Raw genomic sequence first — 16,452 nt, 5'->3', positions numbered from 1 at the left:
CATTTTCCTTCCTTCAGCCTCTTTCCCATTTCCTGACCACTCAGACCCCTCTTCAGCTGATTTTCTCCAACCCAAATAGAAGACTGATTCTCCTGTAAGTAATGCTCTTACTAGAGGATCCTCAGGGGTTCATCTGCTTTCTTCCATTAACCAAGCTCATGTCACTTTAGAGTGAAAATAGCTTAACACTCCTGAGTGTCCAAACTGCAGGTTAAAATCGCTCAAAGGGCCTTAATGATGTCAGAGAAGGCATATCAAGAAAAACATGCTTTCAAAAAATATGCCCCAACCCTTATTTACATGAGAAATAATAACAGTTCTGGTCTCAGTGTTTTCATATATGATATTATGAGATTTTAATTAACCTCAACAATTAGTGTAATGCCAGATTGTCAGGGATCTAGAAGTTACCTTTATAATCCCCATCATTAAACTTGGTGTTGTTCAGAAACTGTCAGCTTCTCATTCACTCATGCAATATGTGTCATGATAATTATTATGATATAATTATGATCGTATGCAGCATATGAATTACAAAAATAAAAATATAAGGATCATAATATAGGTTATGGTTTAGGCTATGATGACATCATGACAATTATTGGAAACAGCTGGTGTTGTGTGTTACTGTGTAAGATCTATTTGTATAAAATTTATTATCATAAAAATAAGGGTTTTTCAATAAGGATCCTGAAGAAAGAACAGCACTGAGAGCTCTGGTAGGGATGCCAAGCTCGAATTAAAGATGCTGTTTGCATAGGGGAACATTAGACCCCATACTACTGATGAGTAATTTTCTTATGTCTGATATTTTCTTTAAAAAAAGAAAAGATTTATTTACTTCTACTGGGCAGGTATACTTGCAGAAAGGAGGAGAGACAGACAGGAAGATCTTCCGTTTGCTGATTCACTCCCCATTGGTCACAAAGGCCAGAGTTGAGCTGATCCAAAGCCAGGAGCCTCTTCTGGTTCTCCCACGTGGGTGAAGGGTCCTAAGGCTTTGGGCTGTGCTCAGCTGCTTTCCCAGGCCACAAGCAGGGAGCTGGAAGGGAAGTGGAGCAGCCAGGATATGAACTGACACCGAAGCAACAGGAGAACATTAACCACTAGGTTACCAAGTCAGGCCCATGTCTGATAATTTCAAAATGACTGCTGAAACAATTAAAAATGATTGTAGCGTAAAGTCATGCCTGTGTGCTTCTGGGATGGTCTGACAACATAACAATTCAATCGGATAGAAGCAAACTAAAAAAATTTAGGACTAGTAGCTATTTTATATGCATATATGTACATCTGTGTGTCTTTGGAATTTTATCAGACATCATTTTTTGATGGTAAGGTAAGTTCCATGTATAGTAAAACAGCATTTTCTAGACATTAAAAATTACTGAGTAATTAGATTCAACTTACAAATAAATGTGTCCTTGGCTTCTATTATGAATTACCTAACAACAGTAGGTCCCACAGAGCAAAGGTAGCTAGGTTACAATTTCAGAATATAAAAATATTGTTTAGGGCTGGGTGTGATGGCTTTATTGGTTGATCCTCGCCTTGGGTGCACCGGGATCCCACATGGGAACCCATTCACTTCTCGGCTGCCCCACTTCCCATCCACTTCCCATCCAATTCCCTATTTATACCCTGGGAAAGCAGTAGAGGACAGCACAAAGGCTTGGGACCCTGCATCTGCATAGGAGACCCAGAATAAGCTCCTGGCTCTTGGTTTTAGATTAACTCAGTTCCAGCCATTGCTGCCATTTAGGGAATAAACCAGCAGGTGGAAGATCTTTATCTCTCCTTCTCTCTGTAAACCATTCTTTCTAATAAAAATAAATAAGTCTTTAAAAATATTGATTATACAGTAAAACCACATACTGGAAAAAGCTCCATTGTCTTCACAAAAATTACACCTTGTTATACTAATAAGATGCCCTTTTGTGACAGAAGCTCAGCCTCTTGGGCCAATTGGTTTTAGATTGGGTTTGTGAGGCTACCTCAGGGCAGTTAGAAACATAGGTTCTTTTTTTTGTTTGTTTGTTTTTTAAAAAAAAGAATAATAGAATTATTTTTATCGCAAAGTCTTATACAGAGAGGAGGAGAGACAGAGAGCAAGATCTTCCATCCGATGATTCACTCCCCGACTGACCACAACGGCCAATGCTGTGCTGATCAGAAGCTGGGAGCCAAGAACCTCCTCCAGGTCTCCCACGGGGGTGCAGGATCTCAAGGCTTTGGGCCATACTCTGTTGCTCTCCCAGGCCACAAGCAGGGAACTGGATGGGAAGCGGGGCCATTGGGATTAGAACTGGTGCCCATATGGGATCCTGATGTGTTCAAAGCGAGGACTTTAGTCGCTAGGCCACGCCGCCGGGCCCCAAAAGATAGGTTCTAACTGTTCTTCTCTCATGGCCTCCCTGGGAACTCCCCAAAGATCCAAAGCCCAGCTGTTCATTCTGAAGTTCCCAGAGCATGGTATAGTACTGAGCACCAGCAGCCATACAATGTATGTATACGAATTTTGAAGGGAGGTGTTTTTTTTTTTTTTTAAAGAAGATTGATTTGCTTTTTTTTGAAGGGCAGAGTTATATATAGAGAAGGAGAGACAGAGAGCAGAGGTAATTTTTATCTGTTGGTTCACTCCCCAAGTGTTTGCAATGGCAGAAGCTGTACCTATCCAAAGCCAGGAGCCATGAGCCAGGAATTTCTTCTGATCTCCCATGTGGGTGCAGGTGCATAAGTACCTGCTCTGTCTTCCACTACTTTCCCAGGCACATTAGCAAAGAGCATCAGCTGAAAGTAGAGGAGCTGCAATTTGAGCCACTGCCCATATGGGATGCTCACACCTCAGCCTGAGACTTAACATGCTACACCAAGGCGTGAGTTCCGCAAGCGGCACTGATAAATCAACAAGAGTTTATAAAAATGCTTGAGATGGTGGAGAGAGAGAGAGAGAGAGAGAGCAAGAGGCAAGAGTGAGAGAATGTGGAAAGGCAGGCGGCATTCTATTTTCTGAGGCCTTTTGTTGGTGTTGTCTGCCTCAGTGACCATGGGGACTAGAGAAGAAGACCCACCTCTATTTTCTTTTTTATTTTTTTTTAAAGATTTATTTCATTTTTATTACAAAGTCAGATATACTAAGAGGAGGAGAGACAGAGAGAAAGTGGAGCTGCCGGGATTAGAACCAGCAGCCACATGGGATCAAGGAGAGAACCTTAGCCACCAGGCCACGCTGCCGAGCCCAACCCACCTCTATTTTCTTAGGAATACAGGCTTGCAGGGCAGGTGGGGGAATGTAAGGGGGAAGTACTGGGTTTTCCCCTAACTTGCATCTAGGCTATCTGGGACTACGACTCAATCTAGCAAGATAGTGGAAGTAACACTGTCAAGGGGACAGACTTTGGTGGGTGCTCAATTTCTTTTTTTTTTTTTTAAAGATTTATTATTATTGGAAAGCCGGATATACAGAGAGGAGGAGAGACAGAGAGGAAGATCTTCCGTCCGATGTTTCACACCCCAAGTGAGCCGCAACGGGCCGGTGTGCGCCAATCCTAATAGCACCCACCAAAGTCTGTCCCCTTGACCTCGTCACCTCCTAAAATCCTCACCTCTTGACCCAGCAACACACTGGAGATCAGATTCCAACCTATGAAATGCAGAGGGACAGGAACACTCGAATGACAGCGGCGAGTTTCATGTTTTCATTCACCATGCAGATTTTTTCTTTGAATTGCTTTGTTGCACACTTTTGTCATTTTTCTTCCGAGTTGTTTCCTTTTACTTAATTTTAAGGGATTTCATATTCCAGAGAATAACCCATGTCAATTTTATGCTTTGACATTTAACATAAACAAGTTTGTTTATCCTGTTTTACAGGTAAAGAGCCAGAGGGAGACAGAAGCTCAGAGAGATTCAGTAAGTTTCCTGCTCTCACACAGCTAATGAGGAGCGGAGCTGGGACTTGGGTCTGGCCTGGCTGCATGTGGACATGTAGTGGCTGCATTGCACTCACTGAAACTTATAGTTTGTACGAATCAGAAACCTCTGAAATAGAGGCTTCTAAGATGAACAGAATTGATTATGTTGGAATCTCTTATTCTTGGAAGATTCAATTTAGTATTTTGTGACAAAGAGAGAAAAGTTCCAGCAACTGTTACAGTTAAGTCTATACACCTCCTTGAATTTACTTGTAATTTTCCTAATTATCAAATATATTTCATTAACATCCACACTAACGTACTTACCTACATTTAGATATCACCTGTCACCAAATAAAACTATCTACAGGGGCACGGATGTTATTATAATAGTTAATATTGATCGATTTTCTAAAATAACAACATTCTAGCATGGCTCACTCTATTAATTGTGTTATTAAAATCTGCTGAAAATACCTCCATGGAAGCAACAATCCATTGACCCTTAAAGTGGATTTATTGTGCTATCAGAATATAGTGCTTAGGCTTGTAGAGTCCCATATTAGCATGCATGGGCGCGATTCCTCACTCCAGCTCTTAATTCCAGCTTCCTGCCAATACGACCCTGGGAGGCAGCAACTATGGTTCAAGTTATCGAATTGTTTGGCACCCATATGGGAGATTTGGATATAATTTTCACAGCTCTCAGCTACTTGTGTTGCCTCCTGGGAAACCAGAACAGATTGGGCCTGTGCTACAAACCAGAGCTATGGAATCTAGCAAAGCTCTGTCAAAGGTGTGTCCTAGGGGCGAATGCAGTGTCTGAGCAAAGCCTGGGCCAAGGGCTGCAAAATCCATAAGAGACAGAAGGGAAGAGTTCCTGGGCCAGCTAGAGAGACACAGGGCGTGAAGACACTGATGTGTTTTTCTCAGCCCCAGGATCAAAGTGCGGACAAGAAGCTGTGAGGTGGGTTACGGATTTGCTTTCTTCTCCTATGGTGAGCGAGGTATTCATTCCTAAACAAGCCCAAAGTTCAAAGTTCATTTCCCCGCAATGCTTCCAAAAAACGAGAGGAGAAAGCAAGACTTCCAAGAGGTGAGAATCATAGAGTTAACATGGGTAAAGGCAGAACAGGTTGCAGCTGCGAAAAATGTAGACCAGCTGCAGACGGGGGGCCTAGGGAGCGGGGTGCAGAGATGCAGAGGCTTTTTTTTTTTAAATTTTAATTTATTTTTGTTGAAAAGGCAGATCTATAGAGAGAAGAGGTGACAGAAAGATCCTCCAACTGCAATGCCTGGAGTTGAGCTGATCTGAAGCCAGGAGGCAGGAGCCTCCTCCGGGTCTCCCACATGGTTGCAGGGTCCCAAGACCTTGGGCCATCCTCTACTGCCTTCCCAGGCCACAAACAGGGAGCTGAATGGGAAGTGGGGCAGCTGGGATTAGAACCGGTGCCCATATGGGATCCCAGTTCGTGCAAGGCAAGGACTTTAGCCGCTAGGCTACCGCGCCGGGCCTGATGCACGGGTTTTTGAAGGAGGCTGTGGGGAAGCAGGGAGATCCAACAAGTGGCAAAGGCCAGTTTCTCTCTTAGAAAAAGGGATGGGGTGGTCCCGGCGCAGTGGCCTAGCAACTAAAGTCCTCAAGTTGACGGTTCTAATCCCGGCAGCTCCACTTCCCATCCAGCTCCCTGCTTGTGACCTGGGAAAGCAGTCAAGGACAGCCCAAAGCCTTGGGACCCTGCACCTGCGTGGGAGACCTGGAAGAGGTTCCTGGCTCCTGGCTCCTGGCTTCGGGTCAGCACCAGCCGTTGTGGTCACTTGGGAGTGAGTCATCGGACGGAAGATCTTTCTCTCTGTCTCTCATCCTTTCTGTCTTTCTGACTTTGCAATATAAATAAATAATTCTTTAAAAAAAGAGAGAGAGAAAGGGACGGGGCTTGCAGTGAATGAGAATTCACCACTAGGTGGGAATGAGGAGGACCAGTTCATATATGTATATAATGAGAGGAATCAAAACTACTCCCTCTGGGAGGGCAAACTCAGTGGCCAGGCCTTGAGACAATGACGCATCCATTTGACTTGAGCCAGAATGAACTTGCCCAGCTTCTTGATTCATAGGGGGCAGAGCTTTTTCATTTTCGTGCCAAAAGACCATCTCCTAGGATCTGGAGACCATCTGTGTCAGGAGCAAAGCTCCTAAAGATGATTTCAATGTAAAATGTGGCGTGACGGGGGCCATATTGTTTGCCACTGTCCAACCCCTTTGGTATTTCAACAAGTTAAACACAAAGGAAGTAAAAAACAGCCAGCAACAATGAAGCAGAATTCCCAGACAGCTCCAGGGGAGACAGAGACGGTTTTGACAGAATTAAGACAAGTCAGCACGGATGTGCATAGAGGTGTCTAAAATCACTAAGTCCAGCATTTGAAATGAGCAAAGAACGATGGCCAGCCCCGTGAGAAGCCGTGCCCATGGACCACATGCTGATCCTGCTCCTTGCCACTGTGGATCGTGGTTCAAGGAGGTTAACTGCCTCTTTTGATGGCACACAGGCTGCCAGGCTGTGGGAGCACTCTGGCCTGCAGGCCTCAGTCGCTGCCAGAAGCAATTTGGCTCAGGTCATGTTGGTTTCCAGTGGTTGCTGCGCTGGGCTCAGGGGATATTGCATTCTGCAGCAAACAGTCTCTTGGTTCTCATACTGAAATGCTTAGGGTTGAAATGTTATATTTGAGGTTTGCTTTGAAATAATTGCAGGGTTGGAGTTGGGCACGTGATTGGGAGTACAGCTAGAACAAGATTGGCTGTGATTTCATCATTCTTGAGGCTGGAGCTCATTATTCCTGTTTAAAAAGGAAAAAAAAATGAACCCACTCACCTGTCATTGTCTCAAGGTCTTTTCTGACTGCTTCACATTCTTTCCTTTCCCCCCAAGGAGCACCGCTTCTCTTCTGTCTCTTCTCATCTTTGTATTCAACAAACATCCCAGCCACAGATTTGTACATGACCCTACGCCAGACACCAAGGGGCATGCGGAAGAATAAATCTGAATTGTTAGGTCACAAGCTCAAAGGAAAGATGCCTGTGGCCAGAAAACTGGGAGAAAGGATGGCTTAGGAGAAAGGAAAGAGGAACATGATTTGCTGAACACCTGTGGGAGAACTTTCTGGAAGAACGGGGATTTGAAGTAATCCCTGAAACAAGTGCACAGCTGTGTCCTGTGGACCCAGGGATGCAAGACTACTTGTGACATTTGTAAGGCTTGCTTAGGAGTTTGGCCCAGAGGAGCTAGCAAACTGAAAAAGAAAGCATAGTCTAGTTTTCTACCTTGCTAACAACTTGAATGATTAGACTCAAAATATTTTCACTTCCCCAAATTCTTGGCCATGTGGGGATGTTCAGGCCCTGGTCCCAGTCTCCCTGCTCCCTGCAGACTCGCTCACCCCACCCTCCCTACCCTGGGTTTCCTCCTTCCTCATAGGGACTTTCACGTATGTACAAATGGAAATCTCAGCCTTGATACCTCAAATCAACCTCACAAGCTCCCTGTTTGTTCTTAGGTGGGTGGACATAGGAGAGATCGCACTCACACCCTGGAAAGCAGACCTAGCATATTTGGATAGGAAAATCTGGATTGCCACTGTTTTGTGTTTTGTTTAGAAGCAGAAGGGAGGGAGTCTAGGCATTGGGTGGATAGTTTTTCTTGGCCCTGCATTTTTTTTTTCCTTTGGCTCTATGAGTCAAACTACCAGAATAAGCTCCCCCACCCCCCATTTTAATTTTTTTTTTCCGCTTGCAAGTCAGAATGACAGAGAGAGGAATAGACAGAGAGAAATCTTCCATCTGTTGGTTCACTCCCCAAATGGTCACAATGGTTGGAGTTGGGCTAGTTTGAAGCCAGGAGCTTGCTCCAGGTCTCCCACGCAGGTGCAGGGTCCCAGGGGTTTGGGCTGTCCTTGACTGCTTTCCCAGGCCACAAGCAGGAAGCTGGATGGGAAGTGGGACAGCCAGGACATGAACCAGTGCCCATATTGGATACCTCTGGAAACGTGCCAAGAGCCCCCCTGTGCTACCCTTCCCCTACCACCAATAAAGCCCTTTAGAGGACAAAGTCACATCATCTCTTACTGCTCACTTTGTGGTTCCTATTAAATAGCAACTTCTGAAACTTTTGGTTTCTTTACTTGGTAGCATGAGGATAACAGGATTTGACTGACTGCAGTAGATTGGAAATTGAGATGATGCATGTCATGCTTTGAGAACAGCATCTGAAGAGTTATAATTGCTCCGTGAATGAAAATGAAGCCAACTTGGTTTCTCACCCTCTGAAAGAAGCGAGTACATGAGTTGCTTTCAGGCAAAAGTGGTGAGAAAGATGTAAAAACAACTTCAAAAAATCTTGTCAATATATTAACGAGCAAATCTTAAGCATATGGAGCAGAGTTGTTTGTCATAAAAGCATTGATTTTGTGTGTGCTGTGTGGAAGCCTACAAGTGTTTGGAGGGAGGATGGGCTAAGTCTGGTGACTGTGAATCAAGATGGTAGAAGAAGCACTTCCCTTTTCATCAGGGAAAGCAAGTAGAGTTCTTGCCACTTTGGGCCTGTAATGACAGCAGTCTGCCCTGAACTATTTCATATGTGTACATACTCATCACAGCTAGTTAGAGACCAGATTTTTGATCTGAGGAGTTGCGCCAGCACGTTTGGGGTAATAAAGTGACCTCCATGTTGAGTTTTCCAGTGCAGTTAGTTGTAGGCTCTGAAGTTAGATGTCGGCATCGTGCCTCAATTTCTCGCTTGACAACTGGGTGACCACGCCTAAGTTTCTGAACTTCTCTTCAGAATTGGTCGTACTAAACCTTAGATAAATATACTGAAAGAGAGAAAAGTAAGGGTTAATGCTTTTTCTGCTTCTGTATCCTGCTTGGCGAGATTAGATAAGGGGTAAGGGAATGGCCATGACAGGCCTGATAATGGGAAGAAGGCCTTCTGTTTCCTGATATGTAAGTTCCTTATTCCGAGGAAATGAGACCGGAGAGCCCAGAGCTGGTGCCAGAATAAGGCCATAAAACTCATACCAATCGCAGCAGGTGTGCTAAGCTTTCAGTATGTGCCTATAAAATGTCTGCATCCCTGGACTTCGGGGCTTCTCTCCTTTGCAGGAGTGGGAGCCCGTTCACGAGCGTCAATAAAATTCCTCTTTTTTTTGCAGCCTCTGACCTGGTTATTTGGAGCTTTCGGGCAGCGACTTTTGGGGCCCACACCCGTTAGACCCCTGCAGTTTAACAATACTTTTAATAGCATTATAATAATTTTTAGTACGTATCAGTGCCTTCCAAATATTGCACATTGATACATAATTCAGAATTATTGGGGCTTAACTAAGGAAGCTTCATTACTACTAACGATGGTGATATTAATATTTGATTTTTATTATAAAGGGGGTGATTCAGAATTCTAAGTTTTTGCTGACAGGCATCAGCTCTTTCTTCCTGACCTCAATCCTCTGAGAGATGTGCTTTTAGCATCAACATTTGATGGATACGGGATCTGAAGGCCACAGACCTGGGTGAACGTAAGTAGGGTCCTTTAGCTATGTTTCAATGAAGCCACGTTTCAAATTCAAGCACACTGAGGGCAGAGCTGCCCTGTCAGCACCCTTGAATTTTCTAGAAAGCTGACTTCTTCGACGTTGCTGAGAAAAAGAGCTGACGCTTGGTACAGTCACTGTAATATTTTCACAAGCAGCTCTGTGGGAATGGACTGCTGGCAGCTGGATAGGGGGAGGTGGATGCAATGGGAGAAAGCAGCTTCTCCCACTTAGACAACCGGACGAATGTGGAGCACTTCGCTGCCAGGCCAGGGCATGGAGCCCAGGACAGTAACAGGGCCCCAAAGTCCTGGAGAACAGCAAGACGCCTTCCTGACACAGGCCATGCATGTGCACCTGGGGCAGAGGACTGCTCCGGCCAGCAGAACCAGTAAGGTGGACACGGCGAGGTTCTGGGGATGAAGCACCAAGAGGAGCCCAGAGATGGTGGAAGTCTCTCCCAAGCCTCTCTTTATTACTCCTTATTTACTCTTTTCCCCAAGCGCTTTGACCAAACAATAGGATGCCATATGAGACCCATTAGACCAGGTGCTTTTAGCTGCAAGCCCAATTCCTGCAATGCTCAGCTTAATGAGTGCTAATCAACTCCTTAGCCCACAACAGAGGACCAGCAAGTGGTGAATGCAGCCTTGAGTGGGAATTTTGCATAATGCTTTCTCACTCCTTCTCAACTACTTGGCTATTTGTCGGCAAGAGAGGTAGTTATCCAGTTTAAAATCTTGTGGGCAGGTGCTTTGTTCCCTGAACAGAACTCCAGTGCAGAAGGCATCCTGCTGGGGCTGGTGCCATGGCTCAGCAAGCTAATCCTCACCCTGCCACGATTGCCAGTTCAAGGTTGCTTTAATAAATTAATTAAAAAGATGTATTTATTGTTATTGAAAAGGCAGATCAGATTTACAGGGAGAAAGAGAGACACAGAGAAAGATCTTCCATCTACTCATTCACTTTCAAAATGGCTACATTGGCCAGAACTGAGCCAATCCAAAACCAGAAGCTAGAAAATTCTTCTGGGTCTCCCACAGGGGTGCAGAAACCCATGGCTTTGGGCCATCATCCACTGCTTTCCTAAGCTGTATGCAGGAAGCTAAATTGGAAAGTGGAGCACCTGGGACACAAACCAGCACCCATATGGGATTGAAGCACTTAGAGGTGAATCGTCATGCCAGCTCCTGCTTCATTTTTAAAAAATGTTATTCTTAATTATTATTTTATGATGCAGCTACATAGGCCCTGGGATTTCCCTTATCCCCTCCCAAGCTCCCTCCACTCACCCAACCACTGAGTTCCCCTGTAGAATTACCATAGTAAACTTCTTAATAATCACCCATATGTCCATCATTGTGGACATGGACAATGGCAGAGTGTCCAGCATCCTATTGTCAAGATAGAGTAAGCAGTTTCATTGGGAGTCCATCTTTGTCTGGAAGTAGAGATGCATACTGCATTGTATCCTCACATCTGGAAATGATAGTCTCTGTTACACAATTACTATACATCCCCTTATATGAAAAGCCACAATACAAAATCAACAACAGGAAGAAAAATAAAAATTTACAATGCCATGAAGTTAAATAACATGCTGCTAGATATGATAGTCTCCATTACACAGTTACTATACATCCCCTTAAATGAAAAGCCACAAAACAAAATCTACATCCGGAAGAAAAAAATTAACAATGCCATGAAGTTAAATAAAATGCTACTGCATGACTAATGTGTCACTGAAGAAATAAAGATGAAAATCAAGAATCTTCTTGAAGAAAATGATGCTACTGTATGATCTATGAGCCATTGAAGAATTTAATCAGAAGAAAGTGTTTTGAAGAGATGAAACTAACAAAAAAACCCCACAAAATCCATGAGATATAGCTTCCACTGATCTTTGTTGATGAAATGTGTCTTCAATAGGCAACAAATAGATGGGTTTTGTTTTTTAATCCAGTCTACTAATCTATGACGTTTGATTGATAAGTTTAAGCCATTTACATTCAGGGTTAACAGAAATAGGTGGTAATTTGGTTCTGTCATTTTAGCAATGGGTTGTTCATTGGTTTAGTCTTCTGTTGTCATTTTACTGGGATGTTCTTTGCATTTGCCTTTGGTTTTGGTGGGTGCTATTCCTCTCCTCTGTCAAGAGAGCATCTTTAAGTATCCTTTGTAGGGCAGATTTGGAAGAGGCATATTGTTTAACTTTACTGTGGAAGAATTTTATTTCATTTTCAAAGACAAAGGAAAGCTTTGCTGTGTATGTTATCCTGGGCTGACAATTTTTTTGCTTTTAGAATCTGGAATATGTCACTCCATTCTCTTCTGGCCTGTAGAGTTTCTTGTGAGAGGTCTCCTGTGAGTTTATTTGGCATTCCTTTATATGACAATTGATTTTTTTTCACATGCACATTTTTTTAAATTATTAATTATTTTGCATTATGTGACAGTTTCATAGGCTCTGGGAACCCCCCCACTCCCCTCCCCCCTGGTGGCTTCCTCCACCTTGATGTAGTATTACAGTTCAAATTCAATCAAGATTCTTTCCTTGCAAACATATACCAAGCATAGAGTCCAGCTACTTGTTGTCCAGATGGGTTGAACAGTTTCTTGGGGAGACCATTTCTGGTCCGAAGTTAGAGCTGGTAGAATATCATCCCAGTCAATTAACAGTCCCAATATAACATCAACAGCAGTTTGCAACATTATGGAATTGACATGGTTGTGAGTAACCAGTATGTTAAAAAAAAAAAAAAAAGCAAGTTCTTAACCACAATCTATGATTAGCTCATTGACATTTCAATTTTAGTTTATATACAGGACCGGCTGCTATATACCTTAAAATGGCTATAAGGTACCATTCAGCTGTCTCGTGTCTATTTCATTTTAGTATTTAGCCATTTGTTGTGTTGAAGTATAATTTTGCTGATCTTGGCAGATTTTAGGGTAATCTAGACTGGCTTGTCACTCTAACAAGACATTTGTCGACAATTAAGGTGCAGAACTTTTTTTTGGGGGGGCTGTTGTGCAGGGAAATCCCCAACACCACATGCACATTTAAGGATCTTTTCCTTATGTTCGATTGAAGAGAGCTTGACTAACATGTGTCGTGGTGAAGATCACTTTTGGTCAAGGCTGTTGGGAGTTCTGTGCCCCTCCTGGATGTTGTTTCCCAATTCTTTCTCTAGAGTAGGGAAATTTTCCCTTATTATTCATCAAATACATTTTTAAACCCAGCTTCTCTTTCTGCACCTTCTGGGACTCCCATAACTGTTAAATTTGGCCTTTTAATAATGTCTTTCCATTCTTGAGTACTTTTTTGCCTTTTTTTTTATGCGGCTCTGCTTCCTGGTGACAGGAAATACCTTCTAATTTTGAGATTCTTTCTTCTGCCTCCTTCATTCTATTTTGGAGACTCTCCACTGTAGTTTTAATGTGCTGCACTGCATTCTTCATTTCTGCTTTCATTTGATTCATTTCAAGTGTGACATATTCCTTGAATCTTTGAATGTCTGCTATATGTGTTTCTCGTTGTTCAGAAGTTTTATAACAAGTGTTGTGAAATCTGTATGCCCCATTTTCTCGATGTCTTCCTCAGTGAACTCTGAGTTTGGCAAAAGATTTTGCTCCTTTGTAGGGGAGTCTTCAGTAATATTCATTGTGCCTCTGTCTCCTCTTTTGCTCTTGGTCACTGTACTTCTGGTTAGCAGATTCTTCTCCTTGGGACAGGTTTCTAAGCTGTGTTACCCACAGGTCTACAGTTCGATTTTACTTATTGTAGTTGGTACATGACTCTTTGTAATCAGTTGTGCCACTCCCTCCAGCGAATTCCAGGTCTGGGTTCCTATGTTAGATTCCCGCCATAGTCTCTGTAGCCCCAACTCCTGATTCACCACTCTCCACCTCCTTTGTTACCATGCTGAGGCTGCACTGTTGTCTCTGCAACCTTTCTCCCACTTCCAGTTGGAGCAGGTCCCAGGTTTAGGGAGACACCAGGTGTCCTATATAGCTAGGTTGTTGGTGGTGCTGATCTTGCTGGAACTTGTTGCCTGTTAGGTCTGAGGGCCAATGAACTTATTTTGACCCGTGCAATGCCAAATTTGGTATTATTTTCCTGTGGGACCAGTGCAGTACACTGAGCTCAGTGAGTTCTCTCCAAGCTCAGCACATGCACAGCTCAGTGCTGTCCCTGCAGTCTTGAAGCCTTTGCCACACTGTACAAAATGGCACCTGATGTGCCACCAGTAGTGGTTTTGATCTGCTGCTCCTCAGGTCTTAGGGTTACCTGGACCTATCTTGGGTGGGACATGTAGGATGCTACGTTGTTGCAGTTTGCTGAGCCAGAAATGAGTTAACTTCCAGCTCAGTGCATGCACAGTACTGTCCATAGCATTTGCTGCCTTGAAGAAAATGGTGCCTGATACTGCTCTAGGGACCAGACTGGGCTATGAAATGCTCCCTGTTCCTGCACTGCTCATCTGGTACCTGCTGCTCTTTCTCTGCTCCTGTTCAAATCAAACAAACCAGCAGAATGGACAGTTCTTTGTCTGGGTTCTCCTCCTGAGCTCCTGGTAAACATCACTTCCTTGTTGCTGGTGTAGTTCCAGCTTCTGGTGGAGTTCAGATCACCGTTTGCTGAATGCTACTTGGGTATCAGTCACTGCAATACCACACCATTTTGTCTGCTACTTTTCTGTGTCTGTCAGTCTCCAGGTACCCCTCTGCTATTGTTTTGTCCTCTTCTTTTTCCTGGAATGTGCCCTCTCAACGCTGGTTAATATTTCTTTGTTCAAATGTGTGCTTACCTTATTCCACCACCTTGATCTCCTCCTGCTTCAGTTTTGATCCAGTTTGCTGCTAATGGTCTGAGAAAGCAGCAGGGGAAGCCTCAAGTTCTTGGACCTCTGCACCTACTTGGGAGATCCAGGGGGGCTCCTGGCTTCAGATCAGCTTAGCTCCAGCCAATGGGACCTTTTGGGAAATGAACCAATGGATGCAAGGTCTCTCTGTCTCTTCTCTATGAATCTGCCTTTCAAATAAAAGTAAATGAATCTTTCTTTAAAGTTTTTCCCATGTATTGATTTCATTGGAAAGGTGGGAGTATAGAAAGGAGAACAGACAGGGGAAAATTTTACATGGAATTGTGCACAGGACTGGACGTGGAGCTGCTGGGATCCTAACAAGGTGCCTATATGGAATGGAATGTCGGTGCCACAGGCAGAGGATTACCCTGCTATACCACTGTGCTGGCCCATAAATCATTTTTCCCTAACCCTTGTTCCTTCCCACCCTGATCAACTATGTAAATATCATAAAAATAAAAATAAAATTGAAAACAATGGTCTCATCCACTTATCCCTATCCTTCCCACTGTAATCAACTATGTAAACATCATCAAAAGTAAAATCAAAGGTTATCATTCTGATTTCAGTAATGCTGAGAAAACTATACCGTAATATTTATTCAGAACCCATATGTGTACAAGGTTGTTATCAGCTTTGTATGTTATCTGTGTGAAAGGCTGTACAGTTTCATTTAGTTCCTGCAGTCACGTAAACCAGGTGCATGAACATGTTGTACAGCCTGTTCCGTTGAGGGTAACTGAGGTCCTGTAAGGCTTTGTGTCCCATCCTTTATCACAAGAGGCAGCTGCGGCAGAAGGCTCATGCTTCAAGGTTCCCGCGCGTGAGGCTCGGCCTGGGGCAGGAGTCAGTATAGAAGCAGCAGGACCATTTTCAAAATGCTGATCAGGAGGATCCAAAACAGGAACTCGTCCTCCATAGACGCATCCTTGGACTCGTCTCCCTGCTTCTTGCCAGGCTTCGTGCTCTCCTCCACAAACACGACCTCGCCAGACGAGCGCTGCTCCCAGGTCCTGACGTAATACACCTTCATCTCAAACTCGCTCTCCTGATGGGATGGGTGTCCATAGATGCCGATCCCCACGGGGCGTCGGAAGCTGGCCGGGATCCACAAGCCATCCTGGCCGCAAGTGACTGACTGAAGCTTGTAGTCGTCAAAGGTCGGGTGGAGGGTGCTGTCGGACACGTACAGGTCTGCGTCTCCTTTCAGGCTCCTCATGCGGAGGACAATCCTGCCCTCGCGGTTCAGCTTGTGGTAGTTGTAGCTCCCAGCCTCTACGCGGCCCCGGACAATGTACAGCAACAGCCAACCGGCGGGAACCTCCGCATCTTCCTTCAGGCGGCCAGCCTGGGTTAAGGCCTGTGAGGCCAGCAGCAGCAGCAGCAGCAGCAGCAGCAGCAGCAGTGCGCTTCTCCAGGGGGCAGCCATCGCGTGCGGTGTTCAGCCGGACTTGGCTGTCATCCGGGTACCACAGACCGTTGCTTCCGTCCTCACATCCGCCCCAGGAGGCGGAAGGAAGGCCGCGCCCGGAAGTGATGCAAAGATAAGGGAAGCATACTCACCTCTGTGAAATGCCCTCTTAAACTTAGTGGCATCGCAGTTCAATGGTAGATGTAAATGGATTCCTAGGCTGCATTTTGAGTAAGCAATTGGCAAACGGGCTAGCTTCTGGCATTCAGGAATCCTGGCTAGAGTTGAGTACCAAAAGCCAGACATGGTGCTCTGTGAGGACAGTACTATCACCTTCTCTCCTAAGTAGGTGATGCTAGCTTGGTACTTAATGTACATGCTCCACTTACAGGAAGTTAAAGTGACCAGTAATATTTTCAGATAAATGAAACAACAAGCTCTAATTTCATAAGGCTCTTTTATGTTTCAAGAAATATAAGAGATTTTCAGCTTGATTACTTTTTTTAAAGAAAAGATTTATTTGTTTTTATTGGAAAGTCAGATACACACTGAGAAAGACAGACAGAGAGGCTCTTCCGTCCGATGATTCACTCCCCAAGCAGCCGCAATGGCCGGAGCTGAGCCGATCCAAAGGCAGGACTCTCCTCCAGAGGTCTCCTATGCAGGTACA

General features: G+C 44.3%; 1 protein-coding gene across 1 annotated transcript; it reads right to left on the bottom strand.

Moving 5' to 3' along the window:
- Positions 1-15,008: 15,008 nt before the first annotated feature.
- LOC101527310 (UPF0669 protein C6orf120 homolog) lies at positions 15,009-15,800 on the bottom strand. Its single transcript, XM_004587748.2, has one exon. The coding sequence runs from the start codon at positions 15,798-15,800 to the stop codon at positions 15,219-15,221; it is 582 nt and encodes a 193-aa protein (XP_004587805.2). The 3' UTR covers positions 15,009-15,218.
- Positions 15,801-16,452: the final 652 nt, after the last annotated feature.

This window comes from Ochotona princeps, chromosome X (assembly GCF_030435755.1).
Source record: "Ochotona princeps isolate mOchPri1 chromosome X, mOchPri1.hap1, whole genome shotgun sequence".
Lineage (NCBI taxonomy): Eukaryota > Metazoa > Chordata > Mammalia > Lagomorpha > Ochotonidae > Ochotona > Ochotona princeps.
This window is presented reverse-complemented; position numbering and strand designations above follow the sequence as displayed.